Genomic DNA, 24,353 nt, shown 5'->3' with positions numbered 1-24,353 from the left:
GTGTGTGTGTGTGTGTGTGTGTGTGTGTTCATTCCGGGAGGTGAAACAGGTCCCATCATTCACACAGGCTCTAACTGCCCCTCCCTCTCGTCTCCTCTCTCTCTCTCCCCTTCATATTTCCCAGTAATGACTGTCTGCCCCCTGATTGGCCCCCGCTTTAGCCCCACCCCCATAGTTTGACCTTCACCCCCTCAGACACACCCTGCGCTCTCACTGCTCGTCCTCCCCAAACACGTCGTTCTGTTTGCGCTTCATGTTCTCAAAGTCAAACTCGGTCCCCGTCATGCGCCTGTAGATATCCTTGATGTCGTTGCAGGTTGTTTCGAAGTGTGTGGTGGCGTCGTACGCTCGCGAGCAGAAGATCTGCGGAAGAAACATCAGCCTTAAACCCTGCACTGTGATGTTTATATCGCAGTTTGTGATTTTAAACAAATAATACTCGCATCATGAGTATGGGTTTGTGTTTGATTATCACTTCATCATCATCTCGAACAGTTTCATTAAAAACCATCACCGTCCACTCAGTGGTGCTTCAGTTCTCCTCCTCAGGGAACCTTCACAGGTTCTACACTGAACATCATGTTTCCCAGAATCCCTCTGTCGGGAGCTAAAACTCTTCCATCATTAACGGACCCCTAAAGAACCCCAGTCTGGACATGAACATCCATTAATTATGTCTTGAATGCTTAAAGAACGCTAAAAAACCCTTCTGTGTTCATCATGAAACTTTATGGATCTAATAAACTCTTAAACAACCCTTTCTGTGTGTGTGTGTGTGTGTGTGTGTGTGTATGTATTAACCAGGGCTTTGAACCAGAATTTTTTTCCTATTGGTTCGTTCCGAACAGAAACGGAATTTTAACGTTTCCGGTTTTGGGTTCCACCATTAAATAGACGTTCCCGAACCGGTTAGAACAAAAAAATTTCGTTCCCGGAACGGTTAATTACGTTCCCTGTCAGCGGTTTAACAAATGGCTATAAAATTATGTCTCTGTCTCATCCAGCTTAAGCCAAATGTAGGCTAATTCTATTACAACCTTCATTAAATAAGACAAGAAATAATTCAAAACAATTATTATTTCAAATGTTGGCGATTTGGATTCTCAGTATGTCTTCCCATCTACACAAACAGAAAAAGTGCCAAAAATGAAAGAGAATTCGTTTAGTGTGTTACCAAAGGCTAGTCAGGCCCTATAGAGGGCTACCGCATGACGTCACCGCGCCGCGAGATTTTGTTAGGCGCCATATTGGAAGACCAAGTACACATCTATGCAAGTACATACATACATAAAACAAACTACACCTGAAATGTAGCCAGGGCCGGTTCTGCCCTAATCTGGACCTGGGTGCAACATCGCACAACCCCCCCCCCAAAAAAAACCCACCAGTCTAAATCAGGACAACCATCACATAACTATAACTATAAACATTTTATATCAACTATTTTAACTAAATGGGCTATAATAAATAAGCCTGCAGGCAGCCACGGCGGGCTGCCTCAGAAAAGTAACCATTTGTCCTACCTTAAAACTCGTTTTGTATTTTCTGCCTCCGTTTATTTTCTTTCCTTTACTGAAAACCCGATTTGTGTCCAGACATTTTGTTCTGCTACCAACGAACTAACTCGTCAGGTCTCGTCTCTCGAGCCCGCAATGATTCCCGTGGGAAGGGCAACAACTGATACATTTTTACAAACAGCCAATAGGGAGGTTGCAACGTTCAGGCTCTTCTTTGCTCAGACACTCAGTAAAGCACTTACTCACTTATTATCACGTGGAGAAGTGATAGTAGTCCACCTTCCCGCTCTCTCCATTCAGTCAGCGAACGTCACACAGGAAGTGAACCCCAGCGGGTCAGAGAAACTTGCGCAGGAGAAGAATGACTTTTTTATTTGTAGGCTACGGAAACTTTGAGGAACGAAATAAAAACCGGTATTTACCGTTTACCATTATTTTTAATAAGCGTTTCTGTTCCGGAGCATAAAAAATAATAAAGTTTCTGGTTTCGTTTCTGTTCCATGTGAAATAGAAAAAGTTCCCGGTTTTCGTTCCTTGAACTGGTTCAAAGCCCTGGTATTAACTGGGTTCGTGTACAAACACTAAATCACTGCTCAGTATTTTCTCCTGAGTTTCCAGAACCTTCTGTGTTCTCCAGGGCTCGGTCCGGGTGATGATGGAGTGTGGCACTCACCTGACTCTCTGCTCCGTCGTCTGACGGCTCGTACAGATCACTGATGGCCACAAACCTGCACAAACACACACAAACGTCTTAAGTTTGAAATAAGATTTAAAGTGAACGTGTGGTGACGGGACTCATTAAACAAAGGTCAATTAATTAAGCTAACGTTTTGTACTCAACTATAAACATCCCCTTAATAATAACAATAATAATAAGCAGAGGGTGTGTAACACTGACTTCCGGTCGATGGGCTCGAGCAGCTCGAGAGCGGGCTGGATCTCAGCCTCGGGGTCGTTCGTCTCCACGGTGGTGCTGGCGATGGCGATGTATTTACCCTGAGCAGCCACGTTATGGGTGTACGAGATCATACACACATAAATATCTAAAACAAACAAACAGTTAAACAGGCAGTAAAACAGGAGCTTTAGTTGGTTTTAATAAAGGAGCAGTGAGTCATGTTAAACGCCCTCTACTGCCTGTGAGCTGAATTACAACTGCAACACACACACACACACACACACACACTCCTCACCTGACCCTGATTAACACTAAGCACATCCTGAGTGCTGACTTTTTAAATGGGCGGAGCTAAAACACTGCATATGGTCTGAGGGCGGGGCTAATTCCTGAAAGCTAAGAAACCAGCCATTCACAGATCGCTCCAGAAACACTTTAAACATCATCCTTTCAGCACGAGTCAAAAGTTTGTACACCCCTACTCCACTCATTGACAGGTGTTTCTGTATTGTGATTATTCTCTACAAAACTGAAGACATCAAAACTATGAAATGACATCTGGAACACATCTGGAATTATGTGGTAAACAAAAAGGTTTTAACATAGGCTCGGAAACACCTATATGCCTTGCGTGTGTTGAAGAAATTTGGTGTTTCATCATCTGACCTTATTCAAGCTTATTGTAGCCTGGTTAGGCCCGCCCTAGAATATGCATCTCCTGTGTGGGCTGGGCTACCAGCCTGTCAAGGTCGGATGGTGGAGGGCATTCAGAGGGCTGCACTTAAAATTATTTTTCCCGAGCGATCATACGAGTCGGCACTCGCGGGTTGTGGTTTGTCTATGCTGGCAGCGCGCCGTGACGAGGCTTGCAGGAAATTTATTGCCAACATCAGGGAGTCTGGTTTCCTAGCACACGTGTTACCACGGCCCGTGAGTGTCGCTCATGGCTACGGTCTGAGGTCTGGTCTGTTCCGCGCTGACTATTGCGTCGTGAGGACTGACCGACTCAGCAACTTTGTGACCTACAAGTTCAGTAGGGACTAAATATGTTTTTTCTGTGTGTTTTATTGTACTGTGTTAGTATTTGGCCTCCCTTGTAATTTAGTGTTATCACTACTAAAGGGCTAAATAAACTGATCATTCATTCATTTCATTCATTCAAAACAAAAGTGTTTGATATTTGAGATTCTTCAGCGTTTCCCTCGATGACTCTTTGTACACTATCGTCATTCTCTTACCCAGCTTCATGAGGGAGTCACCTGGAACGCTTTTCAATTCACAGCTGTGTCTCGTCCATTAATTACCTTTTGACGAGTTTCTCACCTTCTTAATATGTTTGAGATCAAACAGTAAAGAGTAAATAATAACAATACAGTAAATATCCTGTAGTTATTTACTTCTTCCTAATCCTTTCTGAACATTATTATGTTACTGCCTTGTGGCTATGCTTATCTGTTTGTTTATGACGATGTTTTGATTACTGTATTTTTTATTTTTATATCCTCCTTCTTTACTGTTCGGAATCAATCAATCAAATCATAACCCGATTCTCCATCATTACTTTAAGACATGAAGTGACTTAATAAAAATAAACACTGAATTAGAGGGCGTGTACAAACTTTTGACTGGTTCTGTGTGTGTGTGTGTGTGTGTGTAAGGTGCCAGTTTGGTTGTTTGTACTCGGCATTAGATGCGGCGTGTTTCCCGACAGGTTCTCGTGTGCTTGTGGTCTGTAACAATATTTTAAAACAACATGCCTCAGGGTTTCTAACGGCTTCTCGAATATTACTCTGATAAAAGAACCCTGTACCAATGAAAGAAGGTTCTACTGGGTTCTGGTGTCTTTAATAGTAATCAGGAACTCTAACAGAAGCCTATAGGAATCTGATAGAACCCAGTAAGCCGATATCCATTAAAGTCCATTACATCAGAGGTTCTCCTGTGTTCCTTCAGCACTTTAAGAAACAGCGTATGTGCAGAACACGTCGACCCGTACACTAAACGTGCAGTGATGTAATTAGTGTAAAATCAGAACGTGTGCGAGTTCCTGCAGTACTCGCAGGATCCACAGCAGCGCGTCACTGACCCGAGTTGCGGTTCACTTGGTTCTGTGGGATGATGATCTGGCAGGAGTTGGTGTCGTTGGTGTTCTTGATCGGATGGCTGAGGATGCAGATGACGCGGATCACCTGACCTGCTTTACGCACTCGGTCCGGAACATAGCTCGGGTCACAGATCAGCTGCTTACAGCGAGCAACCTGAGAGACCAGGAAACCCGAGAACCCTCGTGTTAATGAGAACATGAAAGAACCGGAACGCTGCAGAGCCTCATCGCTGCAACTCGGACTCTGCTGAGGTCTGAGAGAACAGGACTGAATGGACCTCAGTGAATTTCCTTGGAAAGTAATAATAATAATAATAATAATAAATGTTTCTTTCAGACAGCCAAAAGACACATTATATAAAAAGTTACACATTCAAAACATTCTAATATAACAACTTCCTGTTTTTAATCACAATGCTATTGTTTTCATCCGTTCCACAAAACAGTGTAATTTTATTCGCACTTCGAGAACAAATGGAACTCAAATGTTCATAATATTCACATCATGGAGATTTTTCAGTAAATCCCTTTTCAAAAAAACCCCACAAACTATTTCACCTCCCGAACCACCCTGATCACCTCATCCCAAATCACTGACTGTTCCTTTAATCATCTTTTAAAAAAATAATAAATCACTCACTGCAGCTTTAATCATGAATGATAACTAACTGAGCGCACCTTTAATTGCTGTTTATTTTCGTCCTGGGTGAAGATCAGCTGAAGACGGAGGGACGAATCGGAGGAAGAGGAAAACTTTACTACATGTAAATAAATAAATAAATAAATAATCTAAAAGATTACAAACTCTCACGCTACCTTGTGATGCTTGTTGCTTTTTTTTTTTTTAAATACTCTGTGATGGTGAAATATTACAGACTCATTAATATTCTAATTCTTTCCCAGTCCAATTAAAACGCGAGTTTAAGGGGAGCTGAGAGTCGCTGTGCGGATCGTCGGAGAGGTCTGGTGGTGTGGAGTCGGAGATGAAGTCGGGTTTTGATGTTCTGTGTTATTAAGGAACCACAAGGCATCGAAGACACGTTTATGATCCGTTCCCGTCCCGTCAGTGCAGACGGTGAGGACCGGACGGATGTGTAAATGATTAATAGAGTGTACGGTACCTCTCCCTCGGACTTCACTCCCACCACACGGCCGTTCTCCAGAACGATCTCGTCCACAGGTTTGTTCAGCATGTAGGTACCGCCGTAGATCGCACTTAACCTAAACAACAATGACAGTGAGAACCCATGGGGGAAGATCTCACCTCGTACCCAGAGCAGTGCGGTCCGCGTGAGAGAGAAGTTTACCTGGCGAACCCCTGAGGCAGTTCTCCGAGTCCGTACAGAGGGTAGAGATACGGGCTCTTCCCGTAACGTGCCAGAGACTCGCTGTACAGTTTGATACGGTTCACCGTCTCCAGACATGGCTGGTCCAGATAACTGCAGGACAAACGGAGCGTTCAATCACACACCAGCCGCGGAATTAATCATCATCTCTGATTAAAGCGCTACGGCTTCTTACTCGTCCGTCCTGTAGAGCGCCAGGGCGTGGCCTGTGAAATCAATCACGTCCTGACCCAGGTCAAACTTCTTATACACAGCACGCATCGTGGTGCTCCTGGGGTCCACGCCCTCGAAGGTCTTGGGGTCTTTCTCATCAAAGTTGGCTACGAAAACCAGGAACTTGCGGAACCTTCTCTTCTCGAACATGCCCATCAGATCTGAGCAGAAAAAAAAATAAACAAAGGGTTTAAATCTTGTTTTAATCTTTTAACTTAAAATAAACCCCATCTTTATTTCACTGATCCCACCTTTAATGACTGACCTAAAAATCACTTACCCCTGCCTTTAATCCTTAAAGCTGTACGGCCTTTCGATTTCATAAAATCAGTGAAATTTAGCTCCGTCTGAAATGTGGTGATTGTGATATCTGTTTATTTCTGTAATATCTCACAAAATATCAGGCCATTCTGTGGCTGGGAAGTTATTTAATTTGAGGGGATTAAAGCAAATAATGTGCATGAAATCGCTCGCTTAGCGCAGTCAAGCAGACGGAGGAAGTCCGTGTGCGCAGGTCTTCACTGACCGGGCTCTGACTCAGTTACGTCATTTTGGCGCGAGACGAGGAGCTGATCATAACATTCACATTGCAAGTTCAGTACTCAGGTTGTGACAGAAAATATGACGGAGCCAATGGATCCTACACATCAAATACCGGTTAGTCTGTTTCCCCCTCTCGTAAATATTGTAATTAGTGAAGAACATGCTGCAATTGGCCCAAATATGGATTTTTTCGAGGCGAACTCGAGCCGGGTCACTCAGCTCACTGAAGCCCGTTTTTCACTGAGCGTATTTCAGCCAATATTCGTTAGTCATAACGAAAATGATGTATTGATTTCACAATGTAAATATTATTCCTGTGCATTAGATAGTTTACATAGAAGGTCCTTTTTTATCACTGCGATGGTGAAGACCGTGGAGTGAAAGTGTGTGTAATTAGACGATACACCTGTATCACACAACTTCTGGTGAACGAACTCTCGATTCACTATCGTACTGTGCACTTTATTTCATTGAGCAAGACAGTATACGGGTCTTTTTCACTGTGGCAGCGGGGCGTGGTCAAGCGCCGGTTTGTGAATGGAGCACGAGGCTGGGGTGTGTGTGTGTGTGTGTGTGTGTGTGTGTGTGTGTGTGTGTAGCGAGAGCACCTCTTCCCCTGGCTGAAATCACGTCGGTGCAGCGGCACACAGTTTATTTTGAAACTGCTGAAAAGCGTGTTTTCTGTTAAGTGACAGTTAAAAAATAAAAGCGAAAGTGGCCTTGATCCCGCCTGCCTGTTACATTCACCTTTTTGATTTGTGTTTGCGCTCATGTTTTTGCCAAACGTAGTGATCAGAAGTAATAGCTTTGGGAATACGAACCCTCCTCTATCTTTGTAATGCCACTAATAGACTTTCCTAAACTCGACTTTAGTATAACCTTGTGAATATACATCTTTAGAAAAAAAAAAACTCTCACCAAGCTACAATAACTGTCTTAAAAATCACAGATTTCACTTTTAATTACAGTTAAAAACACTAATTCCACCTGCTGTAAAAAGAAAATGTATTAATAAAGATCACTGATCTCACCTTTAAAGTGCTGATGACACGTTTTTGACATCTTTGGCGATGTTTTATAACATAAAAAGTAATTCCCGATGATCCATATATTAATTCACGAAGGCGCCTATTTTACAAGTTATGATAAAAAACGCGGCTATCTGGGCAAATTTGACGGGGCTGCAGCACCCAGGAGACGAAGGAGGAGGAGGAGCTATATGACGTCAGCGAAAGAACCTTCCTCCTCACTTACCAGTTTGTTGTTGATGCGGCAGGTGTTCAGTTTATCATTATTAGTATTTTTATTAGACATTATTATACATTATTATATATATAGTTATTATGCCTTCGCGTTGTGTTGCCGGCTTTTGCTCCAAAACCCACAAGGATGGGGTAAGTTTATTCAAGTTTCCCAGAGATCCCGAGCTGCATGCGAAGTGGGTGAAGCAAGTCAGGCGCACTCGTGACAAGTGGGAGCCCTCACCAACATCCGTCCTGTGCTCTGAACACTTCGATTTGGATTGTTTTGACACCCTTCCCAGCTTAAAAGAATCTCTTGGGTGTTCAGTTCAGCACAAACGTTTGTTACTGCCATCAGCAGTGCCTACACAGTGTTGCCAGATTGGGAGGTAACCCGCCCAGTTGGGCGGTTTCAAGTGCATTTTGGTGGGTTTTGAACATATTTTGGGCTGGAAAACGTCAGCAGCCAGATACTGCTGACGTTTTCCAGCCCAAAATATGCTCAAAACCCACCAAAATGCACTTGAAACCGCCCAACTGGGCGGGAAACCTCCCAATCTGGCAACACTGCCAGTATTCCAGAGGGGGTCTACTAGTAGCTATGCCGGATCCAAAGACAGTCCTCCTGTCAGAACGTGTGTTGTGAAATGACATAAGATAAAGGTACGTAGAGCTATAGATTCTACATGATAATCATAAATGTAATCATAAAGTCGGCGTGATATCAGTCATGTATTTGCTTGTGAAAGCTTGCGGCTTTCATGTAACTCCCGCCTAGCAACGAGAGGCAAAGGGTAAAGAGGGTAGGCTATCATAGATTCTATTCGGAAGAGATCAACACAATTCTAGACTCCCAGAAGAGGAAGAGCTAGCACTAGAGAGTTCACCGGCGTTTTCATGCGCCATTTCCATTGAGTAGAACCAGAGTAGAACAGCCAGTGAACCGCAGCGTGTTCTCCCGCTGACGTCACAACATGGCCGCGAGCCACGGACCCAGTTTTCTTGCGCTGTGCAATTAAAAGTTGGATATTCGCGTAACAACAGCTTCTTTTCACGTAATTATAACAGAAATCTAACATGTTTGCCATGTTGTATAGTTTATTTAAGAAATTGCATAGAGTCATGTTCGTGTCATCAGCACTTTAATGTGTCGTAATGAGAGTAAGCAGAAGGAGAGACTCACTGGAAGCGAGCGCCTCGGATTCAGTCGACGGAACTTTGTAGATGTTTCCTCCTTTATACACAAAACTGCCCTCGATCACTTTAAAGTCCAGATAACGAGTCACTTCTGTGTACAGCAGCATTCTCACCAGCTGACCTGCAGGAGCACCGAGACACGAACACACACACATACAGCAGGTTTTACTCACGAGTCTCTCTCGCTCACACACACACACACACACACACACACACACACACACACACACACACGTCTTTTAGGAAAATCAAACAGTCAGGATGAGTAACGGAACACTGACCATTAGCCATGAGGAATTTGGGGATGAGATCGACGTTCCAGTCTCTTCCTCGGCCCATGGACTCGGGCGGAGTCTCCGACAGACTGAAATGCTTATAGAGCTGCAGAGGACAAACACAACATCACAAACCTGCAGCTGGAGCTGTGCTTTTTAAATGAACGGATCACACACTCTACTACTGTACACGCGCGCGCGCACACTTTCAGCAAAACATCTTTTCGGTCAAATCCTTCACAATGTTACACGATTTCTCAGCTCTCCTAAAACACACTTTGACTGTGAATCTGTTAAACTCTCGTTTTTCCTCGTTAATATTAAAAACTCTTTTGGTTGGAGACATGGAGTGAGTTTACAACCCTGATCATAAACATGTTTCCACTTTAAATTAAACCATTTTAATGAAGAAATACTAATTAATAAATATGTTTATATTATAATGTTACTCTCATGCAGATGTTTTATTCAGCTATAAATATAATGAATAGCTTTAAAAATACTGTCCGATTGTACATGTGATTTTTATTATATTTATTGTTATTTTCTTTTTAACTGTCATTGCTGTTATCTGTTGCGTTTTTAAATTTGGCCATTTTATTAGAGACAAGCTTGAGACAAAGGTGTTATAAATAAAGTTGTTTATTATGAAGTAGTAAATGCAGATGTGCACTTGATCATACCTCCTCCAGTGGTGTGATGGAGGAACTCTCTCCACCGTAATACTGGTTCCTATCCATGTGCAGAACCTTCTTCCCGTTAACAGACATGATCCCGGACAGGATGCACTCCTGAAGACAACAAAATGTGTTATTTAAAAAATATATTTATTGTTTATATTATACATAAATTTCATTCCTTCATCATTAATAACTGCTTTATCCTGTTCTAGGGTTAGAGTTAGAGTTAACCCTGTCTTCTGTCAGAGTGATGCGGAGTCCAACACTTGCTGTCTCACAGCGCCGAGCTCATGTTATATGTGTATACAGTGATGGACTCTCTGAGGTGACCGGTACAGGACCAGCCTGTGAGAGGGGCGGTGCAGGACCAGCCTGTGAGAGGGGCGGTGCAGGACCAGCCTGTGAGAGGGGCGGTACAGGACCAGCCTGTGAGAGGGGCGGTACAGGACCAGCCTGTGAGAGGGGCGGTACAGGACCAGCCTGTGAGAGGGGCGGTACAGGACCAGCCTGTGAGAGGGGCGGTACAGGACCAGCCTGTGAGAGGGGCGGTACAGGACCAGCCTGTGAGAGGGGCGGTACAGGACCAGCCTGTGAGAGGGGCGGTACAGGACCAGCCTGTGAGAGGGGCGGTACAGGACCAGCCTGTGAGAGGGGCGGTACAGGACCAGCCTGTGAGAGGGGCGGTACAGGACCAGCCTGTGAGAGGGGCGGTACTTTACCAGCCTGTGAGAGGGGCGGTACAGGACCAGCCTGTGAGAGGGGCGGTACAGGACCAGCCTGTGAGAGGGGCGGTACTTTACCAGTCACCGAAGAGAATTCATCACTTCAACTGGAGCCTCTCAGTGCATGGTAAATTAGATGTATACCCCTCATCAAAATAATTCCAAACTAAAAGGTGTTCTGATTGAATCTCGGTATAAAAACTCACTGCAGGCAGCTATGTTTGTTATTTACGTCGGCGTGACCTTCAACCTGCGCGTGTGCAGTGTACCATGCCATCACCTGCCTCACTAGGCATGATCGTGATCTGGAGATCTACACACACAGAAACGCTCACGAGGCCACAGCTGTGACTCGAGTCGGCCGTAGAGCTTGAAACTGTGACGGATGTCGGCCATGTTGGTGGAGATACAAACGCGGGGTCAAGCGACATTCCATATAAAACAGTCACGCATATGCGACTCTCTTTATTTTTTGCTGCTTTAAGCGTTCTTTTAGCTCTGCCGTATCTCTGTGCTGTATATGGTTGTGATCACAACAGTACTCGTGAATTCCGTCCGTGATTCAGAAAGAGGGCGAGGAAACTCTGAGGCTGTACAGAGAGGAGCCGAGCGCGGCTGAACAACATCGGCAGCGCTGATCTAACGGAGACTAAACCCAAAACAGCTCGTGCTTGCAGTCATCAGTTTATCTCAGGGGAGATTCAAAAGCTGTCTCAATAATATCATGGAAAAATTTTATTTCGTGTTGCTAGAATTTTGCTACAAAATGAATGTTCTCTCTTGTCGTGGTTCACTCGGTCGTTGTTATAATTTTAACACGTGTATTACCATTTCGCTTCCTGGAGCGACAGCAAAATTATACGATAGAAACAATCCAGACTGGGCGCCCACTCAGAACACGAGCTGTGTTTCGCCCAAGGTCGGACTCGATCCTTCAGCAGATAGAATGTGATATCTGGGGACTCGATGGTCAGTAGATGCGTCTTATCTTCAGAAAAGTCTGACTTTTTAAAAATAATATGGGTCAAAACCACACAAATCTATCTTCTCTTTGTATCGAATCTTCACTTGATCATTCAAATCGTGGTAATACTGAGAAAATTCAGCGTTGTTTACAGATACGCTTTCAGTGGCTGCCATACAAAGCAACTCTGATCTCCACCAACATGGCGGACGCTCATGACGCAGCACATTTTGATCACATGGTTGTGAGTCATCTATACCCAGAATACTCCATGACTGACTCACATCATATCCGTTTTTTTATTTTTGACATCATGAGATACAGGCGGCACGGTGGTGTAGTGGTTAGCGCTGTCACCTCACAGCAAGAAGGTCCTGGGTTCGAGCCCCGGGGCCGGCGAGGGCCTTTCTGTGTGGAGTTTGCATGTTCTCCCTGTGTCCGCGTGGGTTTCCTCCGGGTGCTCCGGTTTCCCCCACAGTCCAAAGACATGCAGGTTAGGTTAACTGGTGACTCTAAATTGAGCGTAGGTGTGAATGTGAGTGTGAATGGTTGTCTGTGTCTATGTGTCAGCCCTGTGATGACCTGGCGACTTGTCCAGGGTGAACCCCGCCTTTCGCCCGTAGTCAGCTGGGATAGGATCCAGCTCGCCTGCGACCCTGTAGAACAGGATAAAGCGGCTACAGATAATGAGATGAGATCATGAGATACACTGCTTAATCAACAGTGGAACTATGTCACGTGAGCCATCCTTGGCCAATCTTTGTACAGGAATTCTTTTGATGAGGGAAGTGTGTGTGTGTGTGTGTGTGTGAGAGAGAGAGAGAGTGAGAGAGTGAGAATACAAAGTTCTTCAATCTTGAATAATTAGAGTCTTTTGAAGAATTTCTTTAACAGTAATATGAGACTCTGTGGGTCTTATTATTATTATTATTTACACTAATGAGGTGTGATGTGAGTTACTGTAGTATCATTTCTCCTCTGAGGAATGATAGGAAACCCTGTGTGTGTGTCCTGTGTGTAAGTGTATGTGTCTCTGTGTGCAAGTGTGTGTGTGTGTGTGTATCCTGTGTGTCCTGTCTGTCTGTGTGTGTGTCCTCTGTACTGAGTGTGTCCTCTGTGTGTCCCCCCCGTGTGTGCACGCGCGTGTCCTGTGTGTGTGTGTGTGTGTGTGTGCGCGCGCAAGTGTGTGTATCCTGACTGTGTGTGTGTGTATCCTCTGTCCTGAGTGTGTCGTCTGTGTGTCCTGAGTGTGTCCCCCTCTGTGTGTGTGTGTGTGTGTGTGTCTTGTGCGTGTGTCCGTGTCTCCTGTGTCCTTTGTGTGTGTCCCCTCTGTGTGTCCCCCGTGTGTGTCCCCTCTGCGTCTGCGTGTCCCCCCCCTGTGTGTGCCCCCTCTGTGTCCCCCCGTGTGTGTCCCCCCCCTCTGTGTGTGCCCCCTCTGTGTCCCCCCTCTGTGCACATCCCCCGTGTGCATGTGTCTGTCCCCCCTGCGTGTCCCCCCGTGTGTCCTCTGTTCCCCCCTCTGTGTGTCTCCCGTGTGTTCCCCCTCTGTGCGCGTCCCCCGTGTGCATGTGTCTGTCCCCCCTGCATGTCCCCCCGTGTGTCCTCTGTTCCCCCCTCTGTGTGTGTCCCCCGTGTGTCCGCGTGTGTCCCCGTGTCCTCTGTGTGTGTCCCCTCTGTGTCCTGTGTGTGTGTCCTCTGTGTGTCCCCCCTCCCTGTGTGTGTCTCCCCTCCCTCTGTGTGCCCGTGTGTGTGTCTCCCCTCTGTGTGTGTGTCCCCCCTCTGTCCTTTGTGTGTGTGTGTGTGTGTCCGTCCCCCCCGTGTACGTGTGTGTGTGTGTGTGTGTGTGAGACAGCAATTCCTTGCAACAAATATTGCCACGTGAGGTTGATGAGGTTCCCGACACACAATCCAGTTAAGCACTCACAGAAAGTCCAATGAAATGAGATGGTGGTTTATTCCATTAAGACAATTCCGGTTTACTTTACGGTTGCGAACAAAGGATCAAAAAGGGAAACTAAAGTAAAGCTCCGTTAGTTTAGTAGGTTATTCCAATGCATTCAGCTTATTGCGGTCGGAAAACTATTCCGCCTCGTCATCTCCCTTACCCCTGATTCAAAGGATCAATTAAAGCTTGCAGTTACGCGCCACACCGGCACGTCAAGGGGAGTGGCTACATACCACATGACAGGTAAGACAATCAGGTAAGTATCTAACGTAATTCTAACATAATTCCTTTTACAGGTTACCAAACTAAATCATATAGAAACAGCAAATACCAAGTCATACAGCAACCTAAATATGGCTCCTACATTCTGGCCCCTAATTGTTAATGCTAAGGCAGACCAATTACCAAATAAATACAAAATGGAGCCACAATACATATTAATCCAAACATTTGTTATCTGATGTCATGTTAATACAATTCTAATCAGTCATCAGCAACAATCAATAGTGTCAATACATACACACTTTTTTTCACAAAATTTATTTTTTTTAAATGAGATCCCTCAAAGATCCCAAAGCCCACAGTCCATTTTGCAGTCCACAGGACCCCAATCCCCCCCAAAGTCCATGGATGTGTGCATAGTCAAATATCAGTGTGCTGCAAAAATGAGAGGTCCATGTATATGCACAATGGTGAGAGAGGATGCGCTGTGGATGTAAGTCCATAAATGCATGTGCGTGTCGATGTGTGAGGTCGCCATGTGTAGGTTTGTCAGTATAGGTGAATGCGTGCAGGGGGCAGGGGGCATGATGAGCCTGGCACAGCATGCAAAGCCTTCAAGCTGGCTCAGCTTCCAGAAGCAAGCAAAGTTTGTTGATAGGCCTCTGAATGACGTTGGCCTTGGTCTTCACCAAGACACTCCGGCCAAGACCTTTGGGCCCGGGCAGGATCTTCACCACCCGACCTAAGGGCCACGAGTTTCTTGGTGCTGCCGGGTCCACAATGACTACCGCATCGTTTTCTTTAAAGTTTCTTTTAGTGTTGGTCCATTTCTGCCATTGCTGCATCAGAGTCAAGAATTCAGTAGTACATCGCTTCCAGAAGAGGTCTGCCAGGCATTGTACCTGTCTCCAATGCCTTCTTCCATACAAGTCATCTCTGTTAAAGAGTCCAGGAGGTAACAAAGGTTTAGAGTTTAACTGGAGAAGGTGATTTGGAGTTAGTGGCTCAAGGTCATTAGGGTCACTGGATACGGTTGTGATTGGTTGGTCATTGAGGATGGATTCAACCTCACACAAGGCTGTGTGTAGCACTTCTTTATCCAGTATTTGTTGCCTTGACACTGAAAGCAGTACCTTTTTCACCAGTTTGATTAATCGCTCCCACACGCCTCCAAAACGGGCTGCAAAAGGAGGGTTAAACAGCCATTTGACATGTTGGGTCAACAGAGTTTCATAGATCTTTTGATGGTCTAGCTGGCTTGCAGCCGCTTCCAATTCCTTCTGCGCACACATGAAGTTAGTGTCGCAGTCTGTTCTAATGGTGAGTACTGGCCCTCGCCGACACAGGAACCGCCGGATAGCATTGATACAGGAGTCTGTGTCCAACATGCTCACCACTTCCAAATGAATGGCTCTGCTCGCTAGACAAGTGAAGATCACTCCCCATCTTTTCACCAGGGATCAGCCCCTTTCGACCTCAATCGGCCCAAAGTAGTCAATACCTACATGTGAGAAGGGTGGTAGGTCTGGTGTGACTTGGTCCTCTGGCAGGTCTGCCATCTTTTGAACTCCTACTTTGGCCTGCAATTTCCAGCAGAAGACACAAGATTTAATGACACTTCTTGCAGCAAAATTAGCAGAGGGAAGCCAGAATCTTTGCCTAAGCCTTGAGAGCATGTGATTCCTTCCTGCGTGTCCTACTTATTGGTGTATGTCACGCAGGATCAGTTTGGACATGTGCGAGTCTTTGGGAAGGCTGGTAGGGTTTTTCAGACTCACCGGCATGGATGCTTTACTTATCCTGCCTCCAATCCTCAGGATGCCCTCATCCAAGATCGGATCAAGTTTGGATATGGTGCTGTCTGCTTTGATGGGCATGCCTTTCCTTAAGAGAGTGAGCTCAGAATCAAAGTAACACTGCTGTACATAGCAAATTATCGCCTTTTCTGCTTCGTCCAAATTATCCACAGTCAGAATTTGGTGCTCACCTTCCATTTTGGATGTCGAGATAAGGCCTTTACCTTTCTGACTTCGGAGCAGCAGGAGACTTTTGAGCTTCAGCAGCCAGGCAACAGCCCTTTGAAGTTTCTCCCATGAAGAGAAATACTGAATGAAATAAGTAGTTGCATTAGTTTGAAGCTTTAAGCAATTTGCAGTAATGTCTTTCTTTACCTCAAGATCACTGTGGAGTACGTGTCCGATGTCCTCCGGTGCATCAGGCCATTCAGATTCCTGCCTTGAAAGGAAGTGAGGGCCATGGAGCCATCTAGGGGACTTCAAGAGCAGTTCGATGTACAATCCACGGGAGGCATCATCTGATGGATTATCCCTAGAACTGACATCTCTCCACTGATGCACCTGGGAGAGGCTATGGATCACTGCAATCCTGTTGGCAACGCAAGTATAGAACCTTTTTGTTTGATTGTAAATGTATTTCAGTACTGATGTACTATCGGTCCAAAATGTAGAATTCTCCAGATCCATATGAAGCTCCTTCTGAAGCATCCTGTCCACTTTAACAGCGAGTGTTGCAGCAGCAAGTTCAAGCCTTGGAATAGACATCTGTTTCATAGGAGCTACTCTGGATTTTGCAAGCACAAAAGTGACATGAATATTTCTTTTGCAGTTTGTAAGACTGAGGTAACTCACCGTTCCGTAACCTGACTCACTTGCGTCACAGAAATTATGCAGCTGAGCAGTCCTAGTTAAGCAAAAGTTCTCAGGTTTTATGCACCTGTCCACTTGAAATCTGTTTAGCTGTTCCAGTTCTGTGATCCATCTTTGCCATGGCTTGGAGAGCGCTTCTGGAATGGCATCATCCCATCCACACTTTTCAAGGCAAAGCTTTTGTAGGATTTGTTTGACTTTGAGAATAAAGGGGGCAAGGAAACCCAGTGGGTCATAGATAGAACTTACAACAGAAAGAATGGTTCATCTTGTTAGAACTCTGTTCTTGATGGCTACCTTGAAGGTAAGTTTGTCTTTCTGGATGTTCCACTGGATTCCTAAGGCTCTCTCCAGTGGTGGATTGTCCCTGTCCAGGTCAAGCTGTTTGACAAGCGTGGCTCTGTGACTTTCAGGTATTGTAGCAAGAACTTCACAGCTATGACTCACCCACTTGTTCAGGGTGAATCCTGCAAGGGCACATGCTTCCCTAAGGTCCATTGTGAGCTGGATTGCCTTGTTGACAGAGGCCACAGATTTGAGACAGTCAGTCATCGACATAATTATGTTTGTGTCAATAATTTCAAGACTGAATTGGTCTGAATTGTCAACTGCTGTTTGTTTGAGAGCAAAATTGGCAATGCTCGGTGATGACACAGCACCAAAGAGATGGACGTTCATCCGGTAGACTTCGAGCGGCTGACTGACATCCCCCTGTGGCCACCAGAGGAATCTGAGGAAGTCACGGTGCTGTTCTTGAACACGTACTTGGTAATACAGGTATGCGCTGACTTACGACTGCGTTTGGTTACGACTGACCAGTCGTAAACCGATCTGGTCGTAAGTCGGCCTATGTTAAATGAACGTAAGTATATTGTGATATGTAATGATATTGTAATCATCTTAAAGTCTTATTTTATCAACATTTTCTTATTTCATTACCGTGGCTCATTATTTGGTTTAAGTCAAACACTGCATACTACACTGCGTACAGTACAATTCATTTAATAAGTGCAAAACAAAAAATATGAAATACAGGTGTGAAAAATAGAAAACATTTTAGTTTGAAACATACCAAAATACAAATGTAAAACATAGCAAAATACAAAACTTAGTGACCGCTGGCATCACTGGTGCTTGGCTGTGGGTCATCTTCGTTATCATCAGCTGTTGCAGCACTCGGGCTGGCGGGAGCATTTGCTCGTTTCATAGACCAGGAGCTGGGGCGGAAACTGTTGTACACGGCGAGAGGCTGGATGCTGGGCGCTGCCAGGAGCTGGGGCGGAAACTGTCGTACGCTCAGCTGGGAAACACTTGCCAGTCATAACCAGACGGTCGTAAAGTCGATCGGTCGTAAGTTGCATAGGTTGTAAGTCGACGACTACCTGTACATTGCTTCTATAGCTGCCATTAAAGCAATTCTTTCTTGCCTGAACCTGAGCAGAATGCTCAGAAGGGGGTTGGCCAGGTCAGGACCCTGGAGAAGTTCTGTGTTCAGAGATTTGCCTTTGTAAGAAGAAGAACAAATCAAACATGACTCGAAGTTTTCCCTTTTGCTTATGGTATATGCCGTGATGCAGTATATACCATATCTTGCCATCATTTCTTTGCAGCTGATGTGGCGGCACCTTTTCCGCGAAGCCTTTCCTGAGCACATCTTCCATGAATGCTTTGTACTCACTTGCATAAGCAGAATCCTTTGTGAATTTCCTGGAGAGACCCACCGCTCACTGTACCGCCACCTCCTTGTTGTCAGGTAAGGTTACATCTTTATCACGGAAGGGCAAAGGTAAGTGATAATGACCATTTTTGAACATAACTGACCTTGTTGTTATGTCCATGAATTTTTTGTCCTCAACAGACATCTCTAATTTTTCCTCATAATCCTGTTCAGGAAAATCATTGTTATATTGTCTAATGAGCAGGTCCTTGAGGTTTTCCACTGAGATACGATTGACTGATTGACGCTGTGCCACATCTCTCCATAGCAGAGCAAGTGTTGAGTGGGCCGCTGACCACCCATCCTAAGAGAGTCTTGATTGCATATGGTCCATTTTCTTGACTGTTAATTACTCGCCAGGGCTTCATTGCCTTTGGCACGTTCATTCCAATTAAGATCTCAATGTTAGCGTCAATGCTTTGCAATGCGACTCCTTCGAGGTAAGGCCATCTTTCAGGTCATGTTGACTAAGCAAGTTGTCTTTCGACACAGGAATTTTGGATTGAGTGTACACTTTACAGACCCTCCAGGATTTCGCGATGTTGCGATTTGCAACTTCAACGCAAATTCAACCAATCCCCGTGAATTCAGGGCGGTGTTGCAATTATATCCAATCACCGCAATTTTCCCGCAAATTTGACCAATCGTTGGTGATGTCGACAAACTACCTTCCACCTTACTTCCGTGTAGACATTCAAGAGAAGCAGCATGTGTGCAGTGTTGCCAGATTGGGCGGTTGTAAGTGCAGTTTGGCAGGTTTTAAACACATTTTGGGCTGGAAAACGTCAGCAGTATCTGACAACACTGCATGTGCGAGTCAGTGTTTATATAGGCTTAAATTCGGTTACTGAAAGTGTGTTATGTTTACAGTGAAGGACTGTGTGCACTTTACATTATTTTTTTTTACTTAATACAAGAAATTAATGGATGCCAACATTTTTGCCAAAATGGTATTTTATTTTCCATTGTTTAGGCAGCTTCGGCATCATACTGTGAGATTCTGTTCAAATTGTTTTTTTTTCTTCTATGAAGCCTGAGCCATTTATTTTATTAGTTTATAATTACTGTTTAATTTAGTCTTCAGGAGAGACTGCCTGCACACAGTACTAGTATTAATAGTTTTTTTTCCTTACATGAAAGCTGAGGCATTTATATTATATTTGAAGGTAACTTCATGTTGTGCTGTGAGGTTCTGTGCACTTTAACTTTTGAACCAACAGGTGCATTTGGATAAGTAAAGCCTGTTTTTCTGTATTTTTGTAGTCCTGGTAATCTTTTATATTGGTAAAGTTGTTTATAGGACCATTTCTCAGTGTCTTTGTTTTTTTAATCAATAGTTTTTCAGTAATAACTTAATATTTAAAATATCATTCAATTTTAATCACAAAAAGAGAAAATTGCAACAATTTCTCGCAACTTTCACTTCCTCCCGCAATGTAATCGCAATAAAAACCAAAAAAACACCGCAACTTTCATCGCAATTTTTTGGAAAACCCCCCGCAACATCAAACATTTTAGCCTGCAACAATCACAAAAAAGGCCCGCGAAATCCTGGGGGGACTGACTTTAGGCAGCTCTATGTACACACTTCCATCAATGTTGTCTACCTCAAGTCCTGTGAGCTTATAGCTCTTGACCGGTCGCTCCTGCCCCATCGTCCGCAAGACTACTTCAATTTGGCGTTCAGCTGGTGCATGATGTTTTTAGTGCAGAAGGTGGCCGAACTGCCTGGGTCAAGAAAGGCATAGGTCATCATGGTTCTAGTACCCTTGGATACCTTCACCTGAACAGGCACAATGGCTAGCGCACACTCCTTGCTGGCCCCTGTTGCGTGATCAGCAGAGACTAGGGCACTGTTGACAGGAGGCCTTTTTGTTTGGTTTGGGGTGTATGACGCAGTCTGCATTTTCCCTAAACTATCACTGTTGTGTAGCAGGGTAGGATGCTTATGCTTGCAAATCTGACAGACAATTTTCTTATTACAGTATTTACTGAGGTGTCCTCTTTTCAGACAACCAAAGCAGTATCCATTTTTCTTCAGGTATTCAACCTTTTGATCATGTGGTTTTAAATTAAACTTTTTACAGTCTGTTATCTCATGTTTGTCTGAACAGAAGCTACATGAAGACAAAACCGCAAAGTGAGGGTTGGTTTGCTGTGTCTTGGCTGGCTGTGATACTACCTGCTCTTCAGCTGGCGTTACAGTAGTCACGAAACTGCTTCCCCTTTTAGGTGCCTTCGTGCCAGGTCTGGCCTTCGAGACTGGACTTCTACTTGGTGGAGGATCTTCGATATCTCCAAACACTGGGTGGAGTAAGATACTGGACTGATGTTCCAGGAAGTCTACAAGATGCTTGAATCTAGTACGTGTATTATTTTTCTGAAGAAATTCATATACTATATTTCGCCACCGTTCACAAATTTTGTAGGGCAGTTTAGAAACAAGTAACTTTAGATTAGATTCTACATTCAATTCATCAAGATTGCCACAATGCAATGCAAAATTTGGACTTTCTCTCAGATATAGAGCATATGCTTGGAGAGCCTTCCCATCATCAGGTCTTATAGATGTCCAATTCAGAGCCTTTTCAAGATGTGCATTTGCAATCTTCATTTCGTTTCCAAAATGTTTAACAGCTGTTTCGCTTCATGATAGCCTCCGCGGGCATCCATATGCATGCAACAAGATCTTTGGCCTGTCCTTCAGTGAACTGCTCAAGGAAGTAAAGTCTGTCTTGACAATTCGTCTCGTCTCATCTGCTTATCCGGGGCCGGGTCACAGAGGCAGCAGTCTGAGCATGGAAGCCCAAACTTCCCTTTCCTCAGACACCTCGGCCAGCTCCTCGGGAAGAACACCGAGGCGTTCCCAGGCCAGCCGAGAGATATAGTCCCTCCAGAGTGTCCTGGGTCTTCCCCAGGGCCTCCTCCCAGGTGGACATGCCTGGAACACCTCCCCAGGGAGGCGTCCAGGAGGCATCCGAAAAAGATGCCCGAGCCACCTCAGCTGATTCCTCTCCAGGGTTTCCCATACATAGACCATTGTGTTGCGCAGCGCCACACAATGGATTCCTATCGCCACACAATCAGACTCGCGATTTTGGGGGAAAAAAAAAAAAATTCCGTTGCGTATCGTTCCGTTCATTCAAAGTGCTCTTTCTTCTCGTTCACGTGCATGCGCACACACCCAGAGAGAGAGAGACAGACAGGCGTGTACACAGGCCTGCCGTTGCGCATATACCCGTACTGCGCGTAGGTCTGTTGGCTAATTAAAAATAACGTAGCCTTCCTGATTCGCCTTCCGACCCCTTATTTTAAAAGGTAGCCTACAATGTGCTCGTGATGAGCTTTATCATAGCCTTTTCGGCTTACAGGAAACGGACATCCCCGAGTCAGGCTATAAACCAATTCTGATGCAGACAGTAGCAGCTTGACACGAGGAACCGGCCTTATTGGTTTATCCCGCTTCAGCATTCATGCAAGTTATTAATAATGGCTTGACATTCACCATAAATAAGGATTTCCCACTAGCCTAAATAAATTGTTATACTCGCGGGGATGCCTAGTTGATGCTATCTGAAGCATAAAATCTGAATCAGAGATGCACCGATTGACCGGCTGCTGATCGGAATCGGACGATTTTCATGTGATCGGCCATGACCGGCGACCGGCCAGTCAAAATTAAAATATGCCGATTTTCTGCCGATCAAAACTTGTGTATCACATAGAGATGAAAGTGGAAATACTCGTAATTCACAACTAAAAAGACTGCAGCTCCACTGGCAGCTTCAACATGCTTTCTACTGCGATTGTGTTGCGCTTGCGCAGAACAGTGTCAGTCCTGCGCGCCTAACGAGCTCCGGCACACGCCGTTAACAAAAAAAAAAAAAATTATATTATATATATTATATATACATATACATACACACACACACACACACACACACTATATTTGGATATATTATATATCCAAATATAGTGATTTTTTTGTGCCAGATATTGGATGTGAAAAGAAGAAAATGTTTGTGGTTGTGTGAATTTCCCAGTACAGGAATTAATCCGTTAGCCTATTACCAAACATCTAGTTAGATTTGTACAAAGAGAGAGAAAAAAAAAAAAGTCTTTTTGTTTTACAGCCTTGGTTGCACTTGATTCCATTGGAAATTCCTCTACAAATACACATTTGACAAAGATGATAGAATGGCTATGGTATAAATATGACTGGAAATTATTTTTGTATTTTGATACTGAATGAAGAAATGGGTTGTTCCATAAGGCAGAAGTTTTCAGATCTAAACAGGCTTATGAAAGTGTGTTCCATAGCAGTGGGCAAATAATATATGAGGGGGAAGTTGTTTTTGTGCCAGATATTGGATGGGAAAAGAAAAAATGTTTGTATGAATTTCCTATTTCAGGAATTAATATGTTAATATAAATGTTAATATGTTAAGACCAACAACAATAGCAGGACCGCGAGAGGGAGCCAGTTTTAAATAAGTGACGAGATATCATGGATGCAGTAAAGCAGCAGTCACACATTATGATTGTTGTTACTTCGATGTTCGCACCAAGGTTTATGCAAACGCAGCGACGTAACTGACGTATACAGTGACGTAACTGACGTGGCTCCCCTTAGCACCGTGAGCTATGGAAAAGTAAACTGGTTCTCAGCTGGCTTGCAAGTTGAACGAGTTGTGAACCAGCACCGGCACTGAACCAGCCCTGGAACTGATTTGGTGGAAAAGGGGCATGAGTGAGTCCTGTGTGTGTGTGAGAGAGAGAGTGAGAGAGAGTGTGTGCGTGAGAGTGTGTGTGTGTGTGTGTGTGTGAGAGAGAGAGAGAGAGAAAGAGAGAGTGTGTGTGCGTGTGTGTGAGAGAGAGAAAAAGAGAGAGTGTGTGTGCGTGTGTGTGAGAGAGAGAGAGTACGTGTGTGTGTGTGTGTGTGTAATTTGACACTGGAGGCCTGCAGGTTTTGTGTTTCCGGTCCTGCAGGCTGTAACCATAGACATCCTATCACAACCCGGAAGTTATTAACAGTAAACCCTGCGGTGTGTGTAAACATGTTTATAAAGTTGTTAACAAACAGTTCATTTGAATGTCTCTGATCTTTCTCTCACCCGCTCCGGTTTCAGACTGGAGATGAGAATAAAAGGGCGTGTCTGAAACACCGGGCGGCGTTATTTTCCCCATCCGTATTCCACATGCCCCGCCTCCTTCTCTCTGATTGGCTAGCATTGTCTACACAGCGCTCCGATTGGAAGATGATTTAAACCAGTTTTATGTACAGAACATTAAATTCAGCAAACAAACAAGAACAGAATCATCTCTTTAACACGCGGTTATAAACAGGAAGATGATTATTAATGTCACTACACATCAAATAACTGGATATTTTTTCTTTCACGTCGTTTCCCCTGTGATTGACTGCTCATCTGTCCTATCAGCATACGGCGCGTGAGTGAAAACTAGCCAATCCCAGGCCAGGAAACGTGACCCTGACAGCAAATCAGAGCGCAGTGTTCGGAATATGGGTGCGGAAAGGAACACAGAAACCACCACCTCCACGTAGCATCACTCTGAATGGAGCGAGGCCTGTTTACACCTTTATTTACTGTTTACTTCAGGGATATTAAAGTAAACAAGCTTATCATAATACAACGGGTTTTATTTATTGATTGTTTGAAAAATCACCAGTAAGTTACACAATAAAGCGCAGCATTCACCCAATGATCTAAAATACAATAATAATAATAATAATAATAATAATAAACCGAGTGGATTCAGTGCATTAATGCTGTGTGTGTGTGATTACTGTAATGTATCCAGTTTTGGTTAAAGATGATTTTATTCTATGTAATGTTTAACACTGTGGTGATGATGATGAGTTTTGGTGAAAATGTCGGAATCTTACCGTCAGTCCGGTTCCCAGAACTATCACATCATATTCCTCATCCATCCTGAGCGCAGCCTCTTCAACACCACACAGAGAGAGAGAGAGACAGTGTGTGTGTGTGTGTGAAGGCCTCCGCCCTAATATCCCTCACTGCGGGTTGCCAGATCCGTGATTTAAACACCAGCAGCTCAGTGGCTCTTCTACCCGAAGCTC

General features: G+C 44.5%; 1 protein-coding gene across 1 annotated transcript; it reads right to left on the bottom strand.

Moving 5' to 3' along the window:
• Nucleotides 1–177: 177 nt before the first annotated feature.
• LOC132896336 (rab GDP dissociation inhibitor alpha-like) lies at nt 178–24,269 on the bottom strand. The gene is made up of 11 exons (XM_060937091.1): nt 24,159–24,269; nt 10,018–10,125; nt 9,341–9,440; nt 9,046–9,180; nt 6,041–6,239; nt 5,827–5,958; nt 5,641–5,740; nt 4,502–4,673; nt 2,416–2,560; nt 2,191–2,245; nt 178–363 (listed from the first exon to the last, which is right to left on the bottom strand). Exons 1-11 carry the CDS (start codon nt 24,201–24,203, stop codon nt 211–213), a joined length of 1,344 nt encoding a protein of 447 aa, XP_060793074.1. The 5' UTR covers nt 24,204–24,269; the 3' UTR covers nt 178–210.
• Nucleotides 24,270–24,353: the final 84 nt, after the last annotated feature.

Source organism: Neoarius graeffei, chromosome 13, assembly GCF_027579695.1.
Source record: "Neoarius graeffei isolate fNeoGra1 chromosome 13, fNeoGra1.pri, whole genome shotgun sequence".
NCBI lineage: Eukaryota > Metazoa > Chordata > Actinopteri > Siluriformes > Ariidae > Neoarius > Neoarius graeffei.
The sequence above is the reverse complement of the archived record's forward strand: the minus strand, read 5'-3'. Positions and strand labels throughout refer to the sequence as shown.

Coding starts and splice junctions, on each gene's coding strand:
- LOC132896336 (XM_060937091.1), bottom strand. CDS start 24,203: ATGGATGAGGAATATGATGTGATAGTTCTGGGAACCGGACTGACG. Junction 5,741..5,826: donor CTGCCTCAGGGGTTCGCCAG/GTAAACTTCTCT, acceptor ATTGTTGTTTAG/GTTAAGTGCGATCTACGGCG. Junction 364..2,190: donor ACGACGGAGCAGAGAGTCAG/GTGAGTGCCACA, acceptor TTTCTTCCGCAG/ATCTTCTGCTCGCGAGCGTA.